Source organism: Hoplias malabaricus, chromosome X1, assembly GCF_029633855.1.
Source record: "Hoplias malabaricus isolate fHopMal1 chromosome X1, fHopMal1.hap1, whole genome shotgun sequence".
NCBI lineage: Eukaryota > Metazoa > Chordata > Actinopteri > Characiformes > Erythrinidae > Hoplias > Hoplias malabaricus.
In genome coordinates this window covers 2343761-2359331 of record NC_089818.1, presented here as the reverse complement: position 1 = coordinate 2359331, position 15571 = coordinate 2343761, and the positions used below count along the sequence as shown (strand labels likewise).

General features: G+C 36.6%; 1 protein-coding gene across 1 annotated transcript; it reads right to left on the bottom strand.

Annotated features, from left to right (window-relative positions):
* Positions 1–989: 989 nt before the first annotated feature.
* On the bottom strand, positions 990–4263 carry LOC136675834 (small ribosomal subunit protein eS28). Its single transcript, XM_066652603.1, has 4 exons — positions 4169–4263; positions 3824–3871; positions 3287–3409; positions 990–1093 (listed from the first exon to the last, which is right to left on the bottom strand). The coding sequence occupies exons 1-3, from the start codon at positions 4205–4207 to the stop codon at positions 3287–3289; spliced, it is 210 nt and encodes a 69-aa protein (XP_066508700.1). The 5' UTR covers positions 4208–4263; the 3' UTR covers positions 990–1093.
* Between the last annotated feature and the right edge of the window lie 11308 nt (positions 4264–15571).

Sequence of the window (15571 nt, the reverse complement as noted above, 5' to 3'; positions counted from 1 at the left end):
TGGAATTTCATCATAACTGCATTAGTTGAGACTGACTGGGTGCATGTACAATATTGTGATACACTGATGACCTATCCTGTGTGATATCATACCTTGCAGCCTTCTAGACACATGACCATGGTATTTGGTAGACCAAAGTATAAAGCCATTGCAGAGCATTTGATTAAAATTAAGCACATTGGCTGCTTGCTTTCCAATTTTCTGTCTACTCATCTTTAAACAGTTTTTACTCAAATTTATTGAACCATGTTGCTACTGCCGGTGTCATAACTTCAATCTCTGTGACTGGACTACAGCAACTACAGGATACATTAAGGGATACAGAAGCAGACCAGAGTCAGTCTAAGAACTCTTGCAAAGCTTTCTTTTTAACTAAAGAACTGATAGTTCAGTTCAGTAAGAGCTCAGTAATTGTGCATAGCTGAGTTTTTACAGGTATGTAAAACTCCATCTAGAGCCCATCATCATGAACAGGAGTGTATTCATCTGTAACCACTTACCGAATTCAGATTCGAGGTGGGCCTGGAGCCTACCCAGAGTCACTGGGTGCAAAGTAGGAACAACCTGGAGGGTTATTACCCCTCCCAAATTATCCAGTTAGATGAAACCCAAAATTAAAGATTACACTTTGGTATTACCCCATAGTTATTCCCTACCTGACAGGTTTGGAATGGCATCAAAATTTCTGATGAAACTGAAAGCAAATTTTCCCACCAAAAATCAACACATGAACCCCTCTGAAGTCAGAAGCTTCTGACTGAATACTGCACTGATTTCTGACACAAATGCCATTTTGCAACTTGGCCAAATATTTCAGTAAACCTAACAGTAATTTGTTTTTAAATTTCTCCCAGATGAAATGTAGCTAAATAAACTGACCTTACATTTTACCATCCAATATGCACTTGACAGCAACTTAAGTTACTAGCCTAACCCTAGTGCTCTTAATTTTTTAAACCTTTAATTTAACTTGCAATGAAACCAAACAATTGTGAAGTTACTAATTTTATTTCCAGTAGCATACATCTTGGTATTGGACTGGACTGCTCAATTCTTGCTCTGCTGGTTCATCTCTATATTGCTCCGGTGTTCACTAAGGAGAGAAGAGAGGGACAAGAGAGAAAAAAAAAGCTTCGTCAGATGGGTATTTAAGTCTAGAACACATTTTGTCAGGTATGATTTGGGTGGAGAATAGTTCAGTGTTGCAGTGATGCCGAGTTAATTTCAGTAATTCAATGCAAAACGAAACTCATTATATAGAACCATGTTTTTTCCATTGTCTTTGTGGCTCAGTCAACACATCAGGACACTGCAGTTTCCAGGGAAATCCAGCCACTTTAAACAGATATGTATTTATTTATCTCTACTAACACACAGTATTTGCCAGTGCGAATCGTTCATACATCTGTAAGGAACTGCCTAACAGAGGAAGTTGTGAAGAACAAGTTTATATACATTCGGTAGCATCCTGAAAGTGTTAGTCAGAACACCATAGTTCCATGTATCTCCATACTAACAGGGGTATGAGACGTAGGCGGCTTCGTGAATGAAAGTAAGTGTGGATGGCTGGTTGATGCATTTTAGGAACCCTTGTTAACATTAAAAATCACAGCAACACTTTACAAAAACACAAAAAATATTTTAATTACTTATACCCAGGTACATAATTTACATATTCCACAGCATTACAGCTTTCGGAAATGGGGATGTTGATAAGTTTAATAATCACATTGACCGCTTTTGGGTAAATTATATTGAAATTCCATTGCTCTTATACTTTTCCAGTTGTACAATAATGTTTTGTCCACCTCAGAATGACATCTACACACGAAGAGTATGCATTTCCAAGTTTCGTACACCTACCTAGATGACTGTGTTGAGTTTCAAAAAGTTGGTGTGCATCCAGTTTCTCAGATCCCGAATGCAAGAAAAAAAAAAAAAAAAAAAAAAAGGCAGAGTGGTAGTATTTTGGTGCTCACGTATATGCGAGGATAGTCTGCATAGCAGTGGTAATTAAGACCATGGCTGTGGATGATCTGACCAAGATGAAGAATAGGACTAGGACTGTACCTTGGGGAACATTACCAATAGATCTCATTTTGTTGCTCTTGGTACACGTCTTCCCCTAGTACTGTTAAAGTAGGAAATGTGCCAGGAATGTGTTGTCTGTTATGCCAATAGCTGAGGAGATCAGTATGCTGTGATTAACAGTGCCAAATGCTGCACTCAAATTTAAGAGAAGGATATTGAGTGCATCAGAGTCATTAGCGAGAAAGATGTTATTTACAACCTGCAGAAGGGCTCTCGGTAATGTGCTTTGTGCGTAGGCCAGACTGAAAAGGCTCAAAAAGGTTATTTTCTATCAGGAATGACTGTAATTGAATGGCCACCACCTTTTCTAAGAGCCTAGATAAAATTCAGACCAGTTTTTTTTTTTGAGAATGGAAGTGATGTTTTAAGGCCTATGAGGACATGACCTGAGGCAAGAGACAGATTTGGGTTTGTGCTTCTATGGCTAGCCCTAGTGTAGTTCATATTTAAAGCACTGCACCATCTAAATAAAAAATAAAAAAAAAAAGAAAAGAAAAGGAAAAAAGGGTCAAAGGTGTGGTTTCATACCCTCCTCCTAAAGTTACATAATACAATTTCTGCAGTGATTTGTTCTCCCTATTAGGACATCATTGATTTTGAAGCTGTAATTTTAAAGTTGAAATATTACATTCCTTTAACTGTCCATTCTCTCAGCACCACACAGAAGCACTCTAGTTCTACAATAACAGTTTGACATCTGTTGCTCTGCATACATCGCACCCTTTCTCTGTGTTTTATCATTCAAAGCACAGCAGTGACACAGTGGTGAAACTTTAGTGTGTGATGTGCTGTTACTGCTCAGACACTGCAATGTGACAGCAGTGTGGTGGTCCTGCCCATTAAACTAGTTGAATGGGAGCAAACGAAGCAAATCCAGAGCAATAGATTTACTTCAGTCTAATCACAGAACTATAAAATGCTCCCGAGAAGGGGTACTAGGTGCAGAAACAAGGTGGTCAACATTATGGCTGATCATGTACGTTACCTATAGGTATGTACAATTTACAAACATTTCTTTAATAATATTTAATTTTACCCAATTACTTTTAGTAAATCTAAAAGCAAAATGAATTGAGCTGGCCTTACTATGAGATCAGAGTTAAACATTCACATACAAATAAGCTGGGATTTTCTTAGCTTATAGGCAGAAATAACAATGACAAAATAATGGAGAATGTGTGTCTGCATCACCAACCTAACGAAGCCTCCTTGCTTCTCTTTCAGACTCCAGAAGAGTAAGAACATCTCCTTCTCTCACAGGACCCTTCACATTCCTGATGATGGATCTGTTACTGTCATCCATAAACTCAACACGAACCTGCACAACAGATCAGACACTATGCCAATCACTACACTTGATTACACAGAAAGTAAAGCACACTTTAGACAGGATAATTTCTCAATAGATTTGTAAAACCATTAACTTCATGAATGTAACCTAGAACATCTCCTATACCCCCTCTTATAAAAAGGGGCCATACATGGTAGGAGGGGACCCACACAAACTGGGGAGTACCTTGAGGACCTACCTATCCATGAAAATAAAACAAGCAAATGCAATGCAAAATATGGGATTCAATGAGCAGGCCTAAATCTGCTTAGATTCTGACATCGAGTAATCACCAGACCATATACCATATAGTTAAAAAATTGTTTACTTCAGTCGCTTTAAGATTTTAAATGCTGATTTTAAGTGGAAAAACTACCCCTGTGAACAAAGACGTCTTCTTACCTGCGTACATTGGCCTTGAGAACCAGTTCTGCCAAGAACTTTAGTAACCTAAAAAGGACAAAAATAATTTTAATAATAAATAAGATCAAAATGCGGTTAAAATCTGTTATTCAAATGTTTGTTCTACTAAACAAAAACTGATCTTAAGGTCCCATAAAATAACCGCTGCTGCATTTATGGTGGAACGGAAAACTCGAAGAGCAGCCACGAACAGAGAACGCGACTAAACTATTTTAAATTCACGTCGGTGGCCAATACAAGTAACATAGAACCTCTAAAGGCATTATTTTACGTTTACATATATAGTTTGTAAATATGACTATGGTTTTATTTAATGATACTCACTCTGGCGAGCTTGATGGGCTGCACGCGGCTGGCATCCATTTTCTCAGCTAAACGGAAAAGGAAATGACAAAGCCCGCCGCACGCTTTATATACTTCGGAAATACAGTTTTTTTTGTTTGTTTGTTTTTTTTTTTGTTTGTTTAGGGATTTTTTAGCCATTTATAAATCAGAGTCTTTTTACAAAAAAAAAAAATATATATATATATATATATATATTTTCACACACACATATATATATTTATCACACACACACACGCATATATATATATATATATATATATATATATATATATATATATGCGTGTGTGTGTGTGTGTATGTATATATGTATATGTGTGTATGTGTTAATAGGCAAGCCACACATTTTCCAGAACATTCCACAAAGACACAAATAATATAAAAGTCCTCTCTGGTCAATTATACTTGGACGGCGCATGCGCTGACCGTCACCCATATAGCCGCAGGCTGTTGTCCAAAGCAGAGCTTTAGCTTTAAGAATGAGTAATTTTGTGTGTTTAAACATGAGTTAGCCTTTCCTCGCAGTTTCAACTGGAGAACCTGCAAAGTGTGTTTATTTACAATTGACGATATCCGTGTTGATGTGGTCTTCTGTTTAAACAAAACATGACCTTCAGCCAAAGAGGGCAGTGTCTCTTTAAAACCTTACTCGAAGAAGAAATGTGTTACCTAAATATCGGAGCTAGCAGTAAAACGTACAATAGCATGGTGCGCCATCCAAATCGGGTAGCGGCGCAAATCGCCAGTAGCGGTAATAACATGGAATGTCCCTACATTTAATCTGAATTATTCATAACATAGTGAGCTGAGCGCTGACCTATGGCTACGTTGAGCCCTACGTGAGCAATGTGAAGACAGCAATACTAAGCTGATCCCCATGGCAACTGGAAGTTTTTTTTTTTACAATAAAAGACTCTGCATGACATGCATATTATTTTATAACTTCATAAAAAAGCTTTAAAACTTTTCATAATTTTATATCAAACAAGCATCACATCTCTCACACTCCTTTCTGTAAACGTGTATGTTTTTATAGATGCATTAATTTACTCATGTTTTATTTAATTATGTATATCTACTTCTACATTAAAAACCTGATAGAATAAATCTCCTGCAAAATGGAATTGAACAAAAAAGTCTGAATTAAACAATTGCTTTTTTTAGCAGTGAATTCTGTGGTGGTCATCGTTTGAAGTGAGGGTTTATATATATATATATATATGTGTGTGTGTGGGTAATGTTTATACAAATTAGAGAGTAGATTAGAGTGTACGGAAGGCATGACATTTATAGTTACTTAGGACATAAGTTTAATGTCACTGGAGAATGGGAGAAGCAAATAAAGGACATTGTAAAAAGCTTCACCTCCAGGTTGGACTTAATAAGTTCCTCACCTTTACCTGTAGTTATGAAACTGCAAGCTGTTCATGAAGTTGCACTGGCTAATGTGCAGCACTTGTTTGCTAATATTCACATACCAAAATGATGAATAATAAAACAGTGGATGTGGTGAGGAAGTGGATAGGTTTAAATTCTCATTCAACAAGATGTGTTTTGTTTCATAACAGAAGGGAAGGATAGATTGAGTGGATCTATGTAGCAACTAGGATTTGTCATTTGCTGCGGATGTTGAATAATGATGATGTAGCAGTTCAACAGCTGGCTCGAGCTTCACTTATTTTAGATTTCACTAAGCGTAAGATCCCGACTGCAGCAGAAGGAGAAGATCATTTTTTGGGATTCAGGAAGAAGCTGAATGGGAAGCTGGATGTGAATGTGAGTGGAGTGAGATCAGACTGTGGCCTGATTTAAATGATCTCTGTAACAGGGCTAGGAGGGATAGTAGAGGTCAGTTAGTAAAGGTTAGTGATGAACTGATACAAGATTCGAATGTCTGTGTGGAGGCAGTGATGGAAGACAATGGGATATTTAAGAAATTGAATATGGATCACTGTAGAACTGAGATCTTGAATGTCTTTCAGTCTCGGTGGCGACGGCGCTGGATGGAGCTGCGTTTACAAGGCAAATTAGCACGTTTGCCCTTTGTGGATCAGTCAGTGTCTCGTGTTGTGTTGGGAAGCTCTGAACTTGATCAACAGTTCTTTAGCTTCGTAGTTAAAGCTCGCCTCCAAGTGTTACCTACAAAGTATAATCTGTCTCTTTGGTCTCCGTTACAGCAGAAACCTTATTGTTTATTGCACGATAATCAAGAGGCTGAATCTGTAGCACACGTCATGAACGGTTCTCCAGCTCTTAAAGGACTTTATATTCTGAGACATGACCGAATTGTACGTTTATTAAGTAAGGAGTTTGTATCTATGTGTCGTTCACAAACGGTGATTCATGTGAATGAAAGGGTTAAGGTCGAGTGGTTTTTGTCTTTGAACCAGGAGAGGTCACAGGTCGTTTTTAGTAACTGTCTGAATTCTCCTGACATTGTTCTGATTAATGAAGGGAGGAGGAGGGTGGTGATTGTGGAAGTTGGATGTTCTTACGATGGATATATGGAGCTGTGTTACATCTCTGAAGTCCTAAAGTATCAGCCACTGATGGAGATTCTTAATGCGAGTGGCGACTCCTGTAAAGTAGTTGCCTTGGTGTTTGGAAGTTTAGGGCACGTTCACAGGCTGTGTGTGCGTGGCCTATGGATTGTAGGACTGGGAAAGAAGAAGGCCAAGTACATAGTGAAGTATTGTTCTGTTTCTGCAGTCATAGGGAGTCTGTTTATCTGGAGAAGACGCTGTCATCTGTCTCCATGAGAAATGTATACTGTGAATTTAATTATGAACTGTGCAATGACTCTGAACCATTATTTGGGTTTTATATGATATTGTATTTTATATTTTAAATCCAAATAAAGTATTATAAATGTGTGTGTGTAATGTTTATACAAACTCTCATAAAAGACCACTAAGAACATTAAACACTGAAAGTTTTACGTTATTTGGTAAGCAATAATGGCATGCACCAGTAGCCCAGCTAGCAGGGAACGTTCCCACCACTTTGGCTAACGTTATTTCCCAGCAAACACAACAACGTATTCACAACGTGGTAAAAACCACTACATTAGTCGTTTGGAACGTTGTGTAAATATTGTCAGAAATTCAAAATGAAACACTTTATAGGGTTGTCACAACGTTTTTGTGCAACATTACACTACCATTCAGCAACAGACTTCCAACATTCCAGAAGGCCCCTTTCATGTATTCTGCAACATTCTGACAAATTATAATTGAATTATAATTCATTCATAGTCACAAAGTAGACATAAAGTTACATCACAACATTATGCAAATACTGTTCTATTTTTCTCATAGTAACATTGTGTCAGTGCATTTTTCCTGATCCACATCATCAATAATTTTAGTCTGTTACAAAATATAGACACTACTGTGGCCAGAAAAGAGACACTTAAAAAACTAGGTATCATAATTTAATCTATGTCATCCATTTTGTTTTCATATTTCAGCATAATTACATGATAATGTACTTATGGCATAGTTTTGTTTCCAAAATTAGAATGATGCAAAACATAACTACAAACATTACACAAACATAATAAATATCAGAAAATCACAATAACATTCAGAATTCAGTTTAATCAAAAATAATTTTACAACATGAGGATGCACGTTTATACACATTACACACAACAACACAGACACACACACACACACACACACACAAACACATGTTCTTTACAACTGTTAAGCTGCATCTACTCACACTGAAGTTAAGAACAAACTGCATTTTAAATACAGAACACAATAAACAGGAGTCAGTCAGAACAAAGTTCATTTATTTATACAACAAAAACAGTCTGTTGAATTCTAAGGAACAGTGAGGTTGGAAAATTTTCAATTTAGAAGTAAAGAAATGATAGAATGTGAGCCTTATAAACTCTGGAGTAACAAAAGTAACATAAATAACTAGGTTCAACTACTATAGATATCATATATATGAACTAATGAAATCATTGGCTACATTTCAGATTCCACTGGGCCTCGGTTCGCCAAAGGCTGTGGGGAAAATTAAAGAGACAATTCACAAGTGATGAACATTGCTTCTATCCCTATAATCGTGCTAGACTTACCATATAAGGAGCACTGTGTAAGATTTAGTGACATCTAGCAGTGAAATGGAAAATCCCTCCCTTCTGCTGTACATGGCTTTCAGAACAATCCCCATCTTCTCTGCACCTCTCCAAGTTTTTAGTGGGGCTCATTCCTTGTTTTTTTTTAATGCACAGATGTCTGTCCTTACTTAGCTTAGTGGGATTGTGTGATTGGTTCCTTTTGTAATGTGACTGCTTCAGCTTATGGCGTTACTCCCCTTTCCAAGTTTGGTGCATGTACTGAGAGCAAGGCCAAAAACGCATTTCTCAAACTGCAGGACCTGCATGGCCAAACATCATCATCTATGAAACCATCTGAAAAGGTTTTATCTCATTTTTTTATTACTTTGGAGAACGGCTCCTTGTTTGCACATGGTCATGTACTGTGAAATGCCATGATTTCCAAAAACCCCTGAGCGTTTATATCCAACAAATATAATGAAAAACAGCAAACGCATGAAGCTTTTTCCTGACATTTTGTAAACCTACAGAAAAGTGATGTATGAAATTATGAAATCAATCCAAGTTTCAGATGGAGTTCTTGTATGTAAAAGTAAACCAGCTATGAGCTTCTTGACCATCCAGCTCCAGAATCGGTCCTAGGTGAGGACTCGAATATCTGGGACTGGAAGTGTGAAAAGTTAACAGCAAAAGTGACTGACATCTGACTGGTGCAAGGACCTCATGGAAGCTGTGCACTGTTTTTGCCTCCTATAAGTATGTTTTAGCTGTCAAACGACTGTTGAGACTTGCAATGGGAAGCTGTTATTGACACATTATAATGACTAGATGTCACTTCTTGCACAAAGCAAGTAGTTTGGTCACAAGTTTGAATGCAGAGAAGCTGTGTTTTGTATTATTCCCCTAAACATTATAATAACCTTACAGAAGATCTAAGAGCACTAAACATAATTAAGGATATATGTATTTTTTGTTGAAATATATGTAATGAAATATACCTTGATTTTTAACTTTTACCTTCATAGCAAATATGCCCTAACTAAACTTAGAGTTTTATAAATGTGACTACAGATTGGAAAAAAAGATGTTAGCGAATGTAAAAAACTGTAATATAAGATTAATACAACAAGATTAAACATAAAATGCAGATTTTAAATGATTGTTCCAATTATTTAAGAAAAAAATGCTCTTCATCCCTACCTGTCCCCAGTGAACAAGAAATTGCCCCTTACCTAATTAATCAACCAGTTTTCCAAATTCAGTTGACAATTAGGTTCAATTTCTCTAGCCACATTCAGGTTTGATTACTGGACAACGGGATATTCTTAAAATGAAATGGATTTACCTTCAATAGAATCATTGCCCTCTGATGATGGTGTGCTGGTTCTTTTTCTCTCCAAGATTACAGTTGACGCAGTGCTTCCTGATGTATTAAAGGTGGATTCACTTGAGTCGCCATCAGAACACTCAAAATCCAACCGTCTTCTTTTCCTCTGTCTTTGTGATGTAGGTCCTTGCCTCTTTTTTGGTGTTTTTATGTTGCTAAGTCTTTTCATTAATTGCTTGAAAAGCTGTTCCTGCATACAAAACATGTGTAACAAGACATAATAATGTATTTTAACTATATATCCCCAACAGATTCTAGATATTATTAATTACACACTGAAGGCCCTGTACATTTTTTTTCTATCTTAAGTAATATACAGAGTCAGCACCTGAAAAGGTCCATGTGTTGTTGTTTAACAGTCATGAATCTAAATTTTACAGACGTTTAACTGTGTTCTGATTACAAATAATTATTTCAACTTTCAGCTTAGGTAAACACTACACTGAGTTGCTCAAAAATATGTATTCAAATAATAAGATATTTTTCAATGCCATTATTCTCCACAATAGTTAGAATCTGCTGGGTATTACACCAACACTTAGAGGGCATGGTGTAATATGTTTTCAATCACAGAGTAATTTGGCTGTCTTCTATGACATTACTAACAAGTTACAGACTCATTTCACAGACAGAACAATCACTTACCCAACTGTGTCTGCAGTTTGCAGAGTTGTCACGAAGCATAGGATAATACTCCACAAGCCGCTTTGCCATAGCTTGGACATCATTTTTGGATGGATACATAAATTCAGACGTTGTTGCTCTGATGATTGACACCATGTTGGTCACTGAGTTTCTCACTAATCGGCAACGAAGTTCTTTTGACAGGGAGCATACATCTTCTTGGCCAACACGCTGCATTTCAAAATACTGCCCTCTAACATGTTCTAGCTCACTGTCAGTATATACTATATATTCAGGATTTGGTAGCTGCAGGGTTCTTGGAGGATCCACTGATTTGTGTACATCAGGTCTGGAAGGGACAGGGTTGCTGGACCTAGGAGTTTCTGAGATACTGGGGTTCATTTGTACTGCAGTCAGCCTTCTGTCACTTGAACCTTTCTCTTGAGTGGGGGTTGCTGCCTGATGGCCCTGATGAAGAGTATTAAGCTAAAATTACATGAATATAACCAATTAATAACTTTCTTTTAATTATGGATGAAAACAACTTTTGTTCAAATATCAAAAAACAAATATCATTTTTTTCCTGACAAAATTCCATAAATCCAGATCAAATTTGTGAAACGTATGGATGGAAACCTGGCTATTGATTATGCAGCAGACTACAAAATATTTTAATGTATATGACTGGGACTATTAAAACAATTACAGTAAATATAATACAGCAAATTACTGTGAAACTTAAAAAGCTATTTGTAAATTATTGAAATAAAATGATAATATGACATTAAACATGCTAAGCCAATCAGGATGAGCTTAATGTGTACCTCCTGTTCCTTGTGAAAGAGGTCCCATATCGCCTTTCTTCTAAGAAAATGTTCAGGTCCAGGTAAAAGATCACGTATATCTTCACGAGACAGGGTTGGTAATAGGGCTTCACTGATGTTCGCTGCTATTAATAAGTAAGTTAGTAAGTAAGTAGTAATAAGTAATAACAAACACAAATGCCCTAATATTCCTGGGACTTGTACCCCAACCAAAAATTTATTTTAAAACAGATCTTTCACAGTAGGACTCCCACATTATAACTATCCAATACCACAGGCAATTCAAGCTTCATTGTAAGATAATTAAATTTAAATAACTAGTGACATCGAGTCCCACATGAATGACACATTTAGTTATTTTTAAATTTAGTTTCATTTTTTAACAAACACAAGAATTTATAGGTAAATATTCTATGTAAATATATTCCCAAAACTCAGACGCATCAAACCGCAGATCCAGATTTTAATTAACGTCACCTTGTTGACATGGTCAGGGACAAAGAAGTTATTTTTAAGTTATAAAAGCCAAAAAACACAACTGCTATTATATAGCTGAAGATGACAGCAATTGTAGACAATTTGTTGACTTACTTCCAGATTCACAGGCATCAAGCATACAGACACAAATTTGCCATTTTATAGTTTCCATTTCAGTAGTCCACAAGATAACAGGATAGCCCAACTCATACAATCTAATCTAAAAAACTGAGGAGACAACAAAAAACACACATCTGTAGCGTTCCTTTGTGAACATAACGGGTGCTCCGAATTTTATGTCTAAAATGGCTGTCACAGTATTAAGCTATATATGGTTTTTCGTTTTTTATTTATTTTTAACTAACACATACGGTGTCTTAAACAACACTGGTTGACCTTAATGTATGAGCAGATTGAGAGAAGGGCAGGGCATTTATTAACAGAATTTTTGGGGTGATTAACTTTATCCATTTGTAGCACCTGTTAGAAAAATTAGCTTTGCAAGTACAGTACTAAACTATAAAACCACATTAGATGCACTCCAAATGTGTCTTTAACTTCCTGAATTCGTCTGGATTAAGTAAACATTTATACCAATTCCTTTAACTGTGAAACCTTGAACATTTCCTACTCTAGGGAATAAAAATGATTACTAACTTTAATTACTTATTAGGGGATAGCTTATAGTAAGTCCACATACTAAAGTTAGTATACATTTTAGTGTAAAATAATTTGCTTTATAAAATCCATTGAATCTTATGCAAAAAGAAAATATTTTTTGTTAAATGTTTTGTATTAGCACTTTAAGGGTATGGGGTTGAAGCCCATTCTGGATATGTCCTCTTTTCTGTTCTGTATTAATTGTTTTATAGCGAATTATATAAACTCTGTTAATTAAGAAACAAAATAAATAGAAAATGTCAAAAGATTTTTTTAAAACATGACTAAAAACAAATATCACTTGAATGTGTAATGATTTTAGCAAAGCATAAGACGAATCTGTACTTTCAAATATGAAAATTAACAGTCATTAATGGCTTATTAGAATCAATTTAGAGAATGGGCAGGAGGATTTTTACCTTGTAACGTAGCTCTTGTAACATCATCCATAATCTGAAGGAGTAACGTCCAGACAGGTCACGTTGATGGTAAAATATATATGCATTCAGTCAGTGTTGGAAGAAAGTGGACCACCAGCAGCAGGTCATGCTATGTGTAATACTGACTGTGTGAATGATGGTGAATATAGCCGAGGTCCCTCAGCTTCAGCTCCCCGTGATGATAATCCATATCCCTCTACTCCTGGAGCCCAAATCACAACCCAGACTCAACAAAATACGACACAGCTCCAGTCTACACAAGTAAGTTCACAAACATGTTTATTTGTATAACACAGTATTAATTCTATATAACCCTTTTACCAGTACCTTTCAGCTTACAGTACTTATTAGCTTTATTTAAAAAAAAAAAACGGTGACCAAGTTTGAATTAGGGCGGCACGGTGGCGCAGCAGGTAGTGTCGCAGTCACACAGCTCCAGGAACCTGGAGGTTGTGGGTTCGATTCCAGCTCCGGGTGACTGTCTGTGAGGAGTGTGGTGTGTTCTCCCTGTGTCTGCGTGGGTTTCCTCTGGGTGACTGTCTGTGAGGAGTTGGTGTGTTCTCCCCGTGTCCGCGTGGGTTTCCTCTGGGTGCTCCGGTTTCCTCCCACAGTCCAAAAACACACGTTGCAGGTGGATTGGCGACTCGAAAGTGTTCGTGTGTGTGAGTGAATGTGTGTGTGTGTGTTGCCCTGTGAAGGACTGGCGTCCCCTCCAGGGTGTATTCCCGCCTTGCGCCCAATGATTCCAGGTAGGCTCTGGACCCACCGCGACCCTAAATTGGATAAGCGGTTACAGATAATGGATGGAAGTTTGAATTACACTGCAGGCTGCATCCCAAATTGGACTGTCTTCGCACAGTGTGATTAAATAACTTTTATATAGCAAAATAGCAAGTTCGCTATGTGTTTAATAGAAGTTTTTCTATTAATCATCACTATTAGCTACATATTTAATGTAATGTTAGGGTACATAAGCCACAGATTTTGCCTGTAGTGCACTATAAAGGTCGTAGTTCAACTTTCGGTCACTTTGTTTATGACGGAGCTAAACATTTATAGCACATGTAAGATAAGCGTGTGTAATACCAGAATCATGATAGACAAAACGGAACATTTTTCATGACTATGTTTTCATGAGTAATGAGAAATTGACCGTTAAGAAAAGCATTTTCCGCTGTAAAACTACACTTGGAGCTAAGACGTTTGACTTCTAAGAGTCGGTTCTTGGATTAGTCGGTGTCGACTCCACCAATTTCTCTGATCATTTTAATTTGTGGGATAGCAATTGCATAAGCGTTGGATTACTAAAAAGCAAAAAGACCGTTACGAACAGTATTTACAGCTGTAAAAACTACACTTGGAGTAAAGACAATTGACTCGAATATATCGGTTCTTCGTGGAGTCGGTGTCAACCCTGAACCATTTTTTTTGAAAATGTAAAATTTGCGGGGCAGTAATTGCAAAAGCGTTGAATTATTAAATACTATTAAATAATAATATTTATTATACTTAAAGCTGAGTTTTTTATTAATTGCTGTGCGTCTTTATGTATAATTAAAATACCTATCTAATTACAACAGGTAGGAGGTGCCACATATGAAGAGCTTGAGAAAACATGCCACTGCCGTTGTGCTCTCTGCTAGGTAAGATATAATATGCTAAGCTGAAATTTACACATCTAAAACTGACTACAAAATTTGTAATTTGTGCTGCTTGTGCATATACACTGACACCAACTTTTGTCAGTACTGCTGGCTGGCTTTAATTGCATAATTTATGTATTTATGCAGTAACTAATAAAGCTTGGGGAATGTTGGGGGGAAAATCACTGAATTACATTTTGTACATGGAAAGTACTACATGCATATACATAACAAAACAAGCAAAAATTAATGATGCTCTGATTTTAAAATTACACACACTGCAATATTGGGATGTTGTCGGATGCTATTGATGGAAAGGTTCATATAATTTTTTAATTTTTATAAAATTTTTTTATGTGAACGTCTATAATGTTGACAGGGTTGTGAATGTAGTCATGGTCATAATGTTTTATTAAATTTACACATGACTTAGATTTAATATTGAGAAATACTGTATTACACATTGTGAGTAAATAACTTGCAAAAATATTTTGTTACCTTTTAGAGCGCAGTCAATGATATTGTATCTGGAGTGCAGCAATTCCAAGCATCATTGCTGGAGAACTTGCGGAATCAGATGGCACTGGTACTTCAGAGACATTCACAAGTTACAGATGAACTGCATCGTGAGGCAATGGACATTTTTGATCAGTTTGAAGACCCATTTGTCAGAGTTTCCACTACATATATGCAAGACTCAACTATCAAGAAGTTATTTGGATTAGTTGAAGCAGAGGAAATCGAGATTGGCCAGTCTGCATGCTATAAAACAAAGGAATCCTCTTGGGCTTTATCTATAAGATCTCAATACTTTTACTACATACCTTTGGTCAAAAGTTTGGAACAATTACTTTCACATCCTGTGGTTCTAGCCATGTTCGACAAAGGTATAGAGAAATGCAAGGCTGGATTTTTAAAAGACATAATTGATGGTGATATTATGAAATCACATCCATTATTCTCTGTTAAACCCAATGCCCTACAACTGATACTGTACACGGATGAAATAGAACTGTGTAATCCTCTGGGTTCACATGCCTCTAAAAACAAACTTCTAATGGTGTACTATACCTTAGGGAATATAAATCCGAAATATAGGTCTAAGCTGGCTGCTATCCGTTTACTTGCCATTGCAAAGGCAACTGATATTGCTCAGAGTAGTGTTGATGTAATATTGGACAGAATATACAAAGATCTGAACATGCTGTACCATGGTGTGAAAATCAAAATCTGTGATGAGGAGAGAACTGTATAT

Excerpts from the sequence above, each read along its gene's own strand:
- LOC136675834 (XM_066652603.1), bottom strand. The coding sequence starts at position 4,207 with ATGGATGCCAGCCGCGTGCAGCCCATCAAGCTCGCCAGA. Across the intron at positions 3,872-4,168 it reads AGCCCATCAAGCTCGCCAGA|GTTACTAAAGTTCTTGGCAG; the intron begins GTGAGTATCATT and ends TGTCCTTTTTAG. Across the intron at positions 3,410-3,823 it reads CTCAAGGCCAATGTACGCAG|GTTCGTGTTGAGTTTATGGA; the intron begins GTAAGAAGACGT and ends TCTGTTGTGCAG.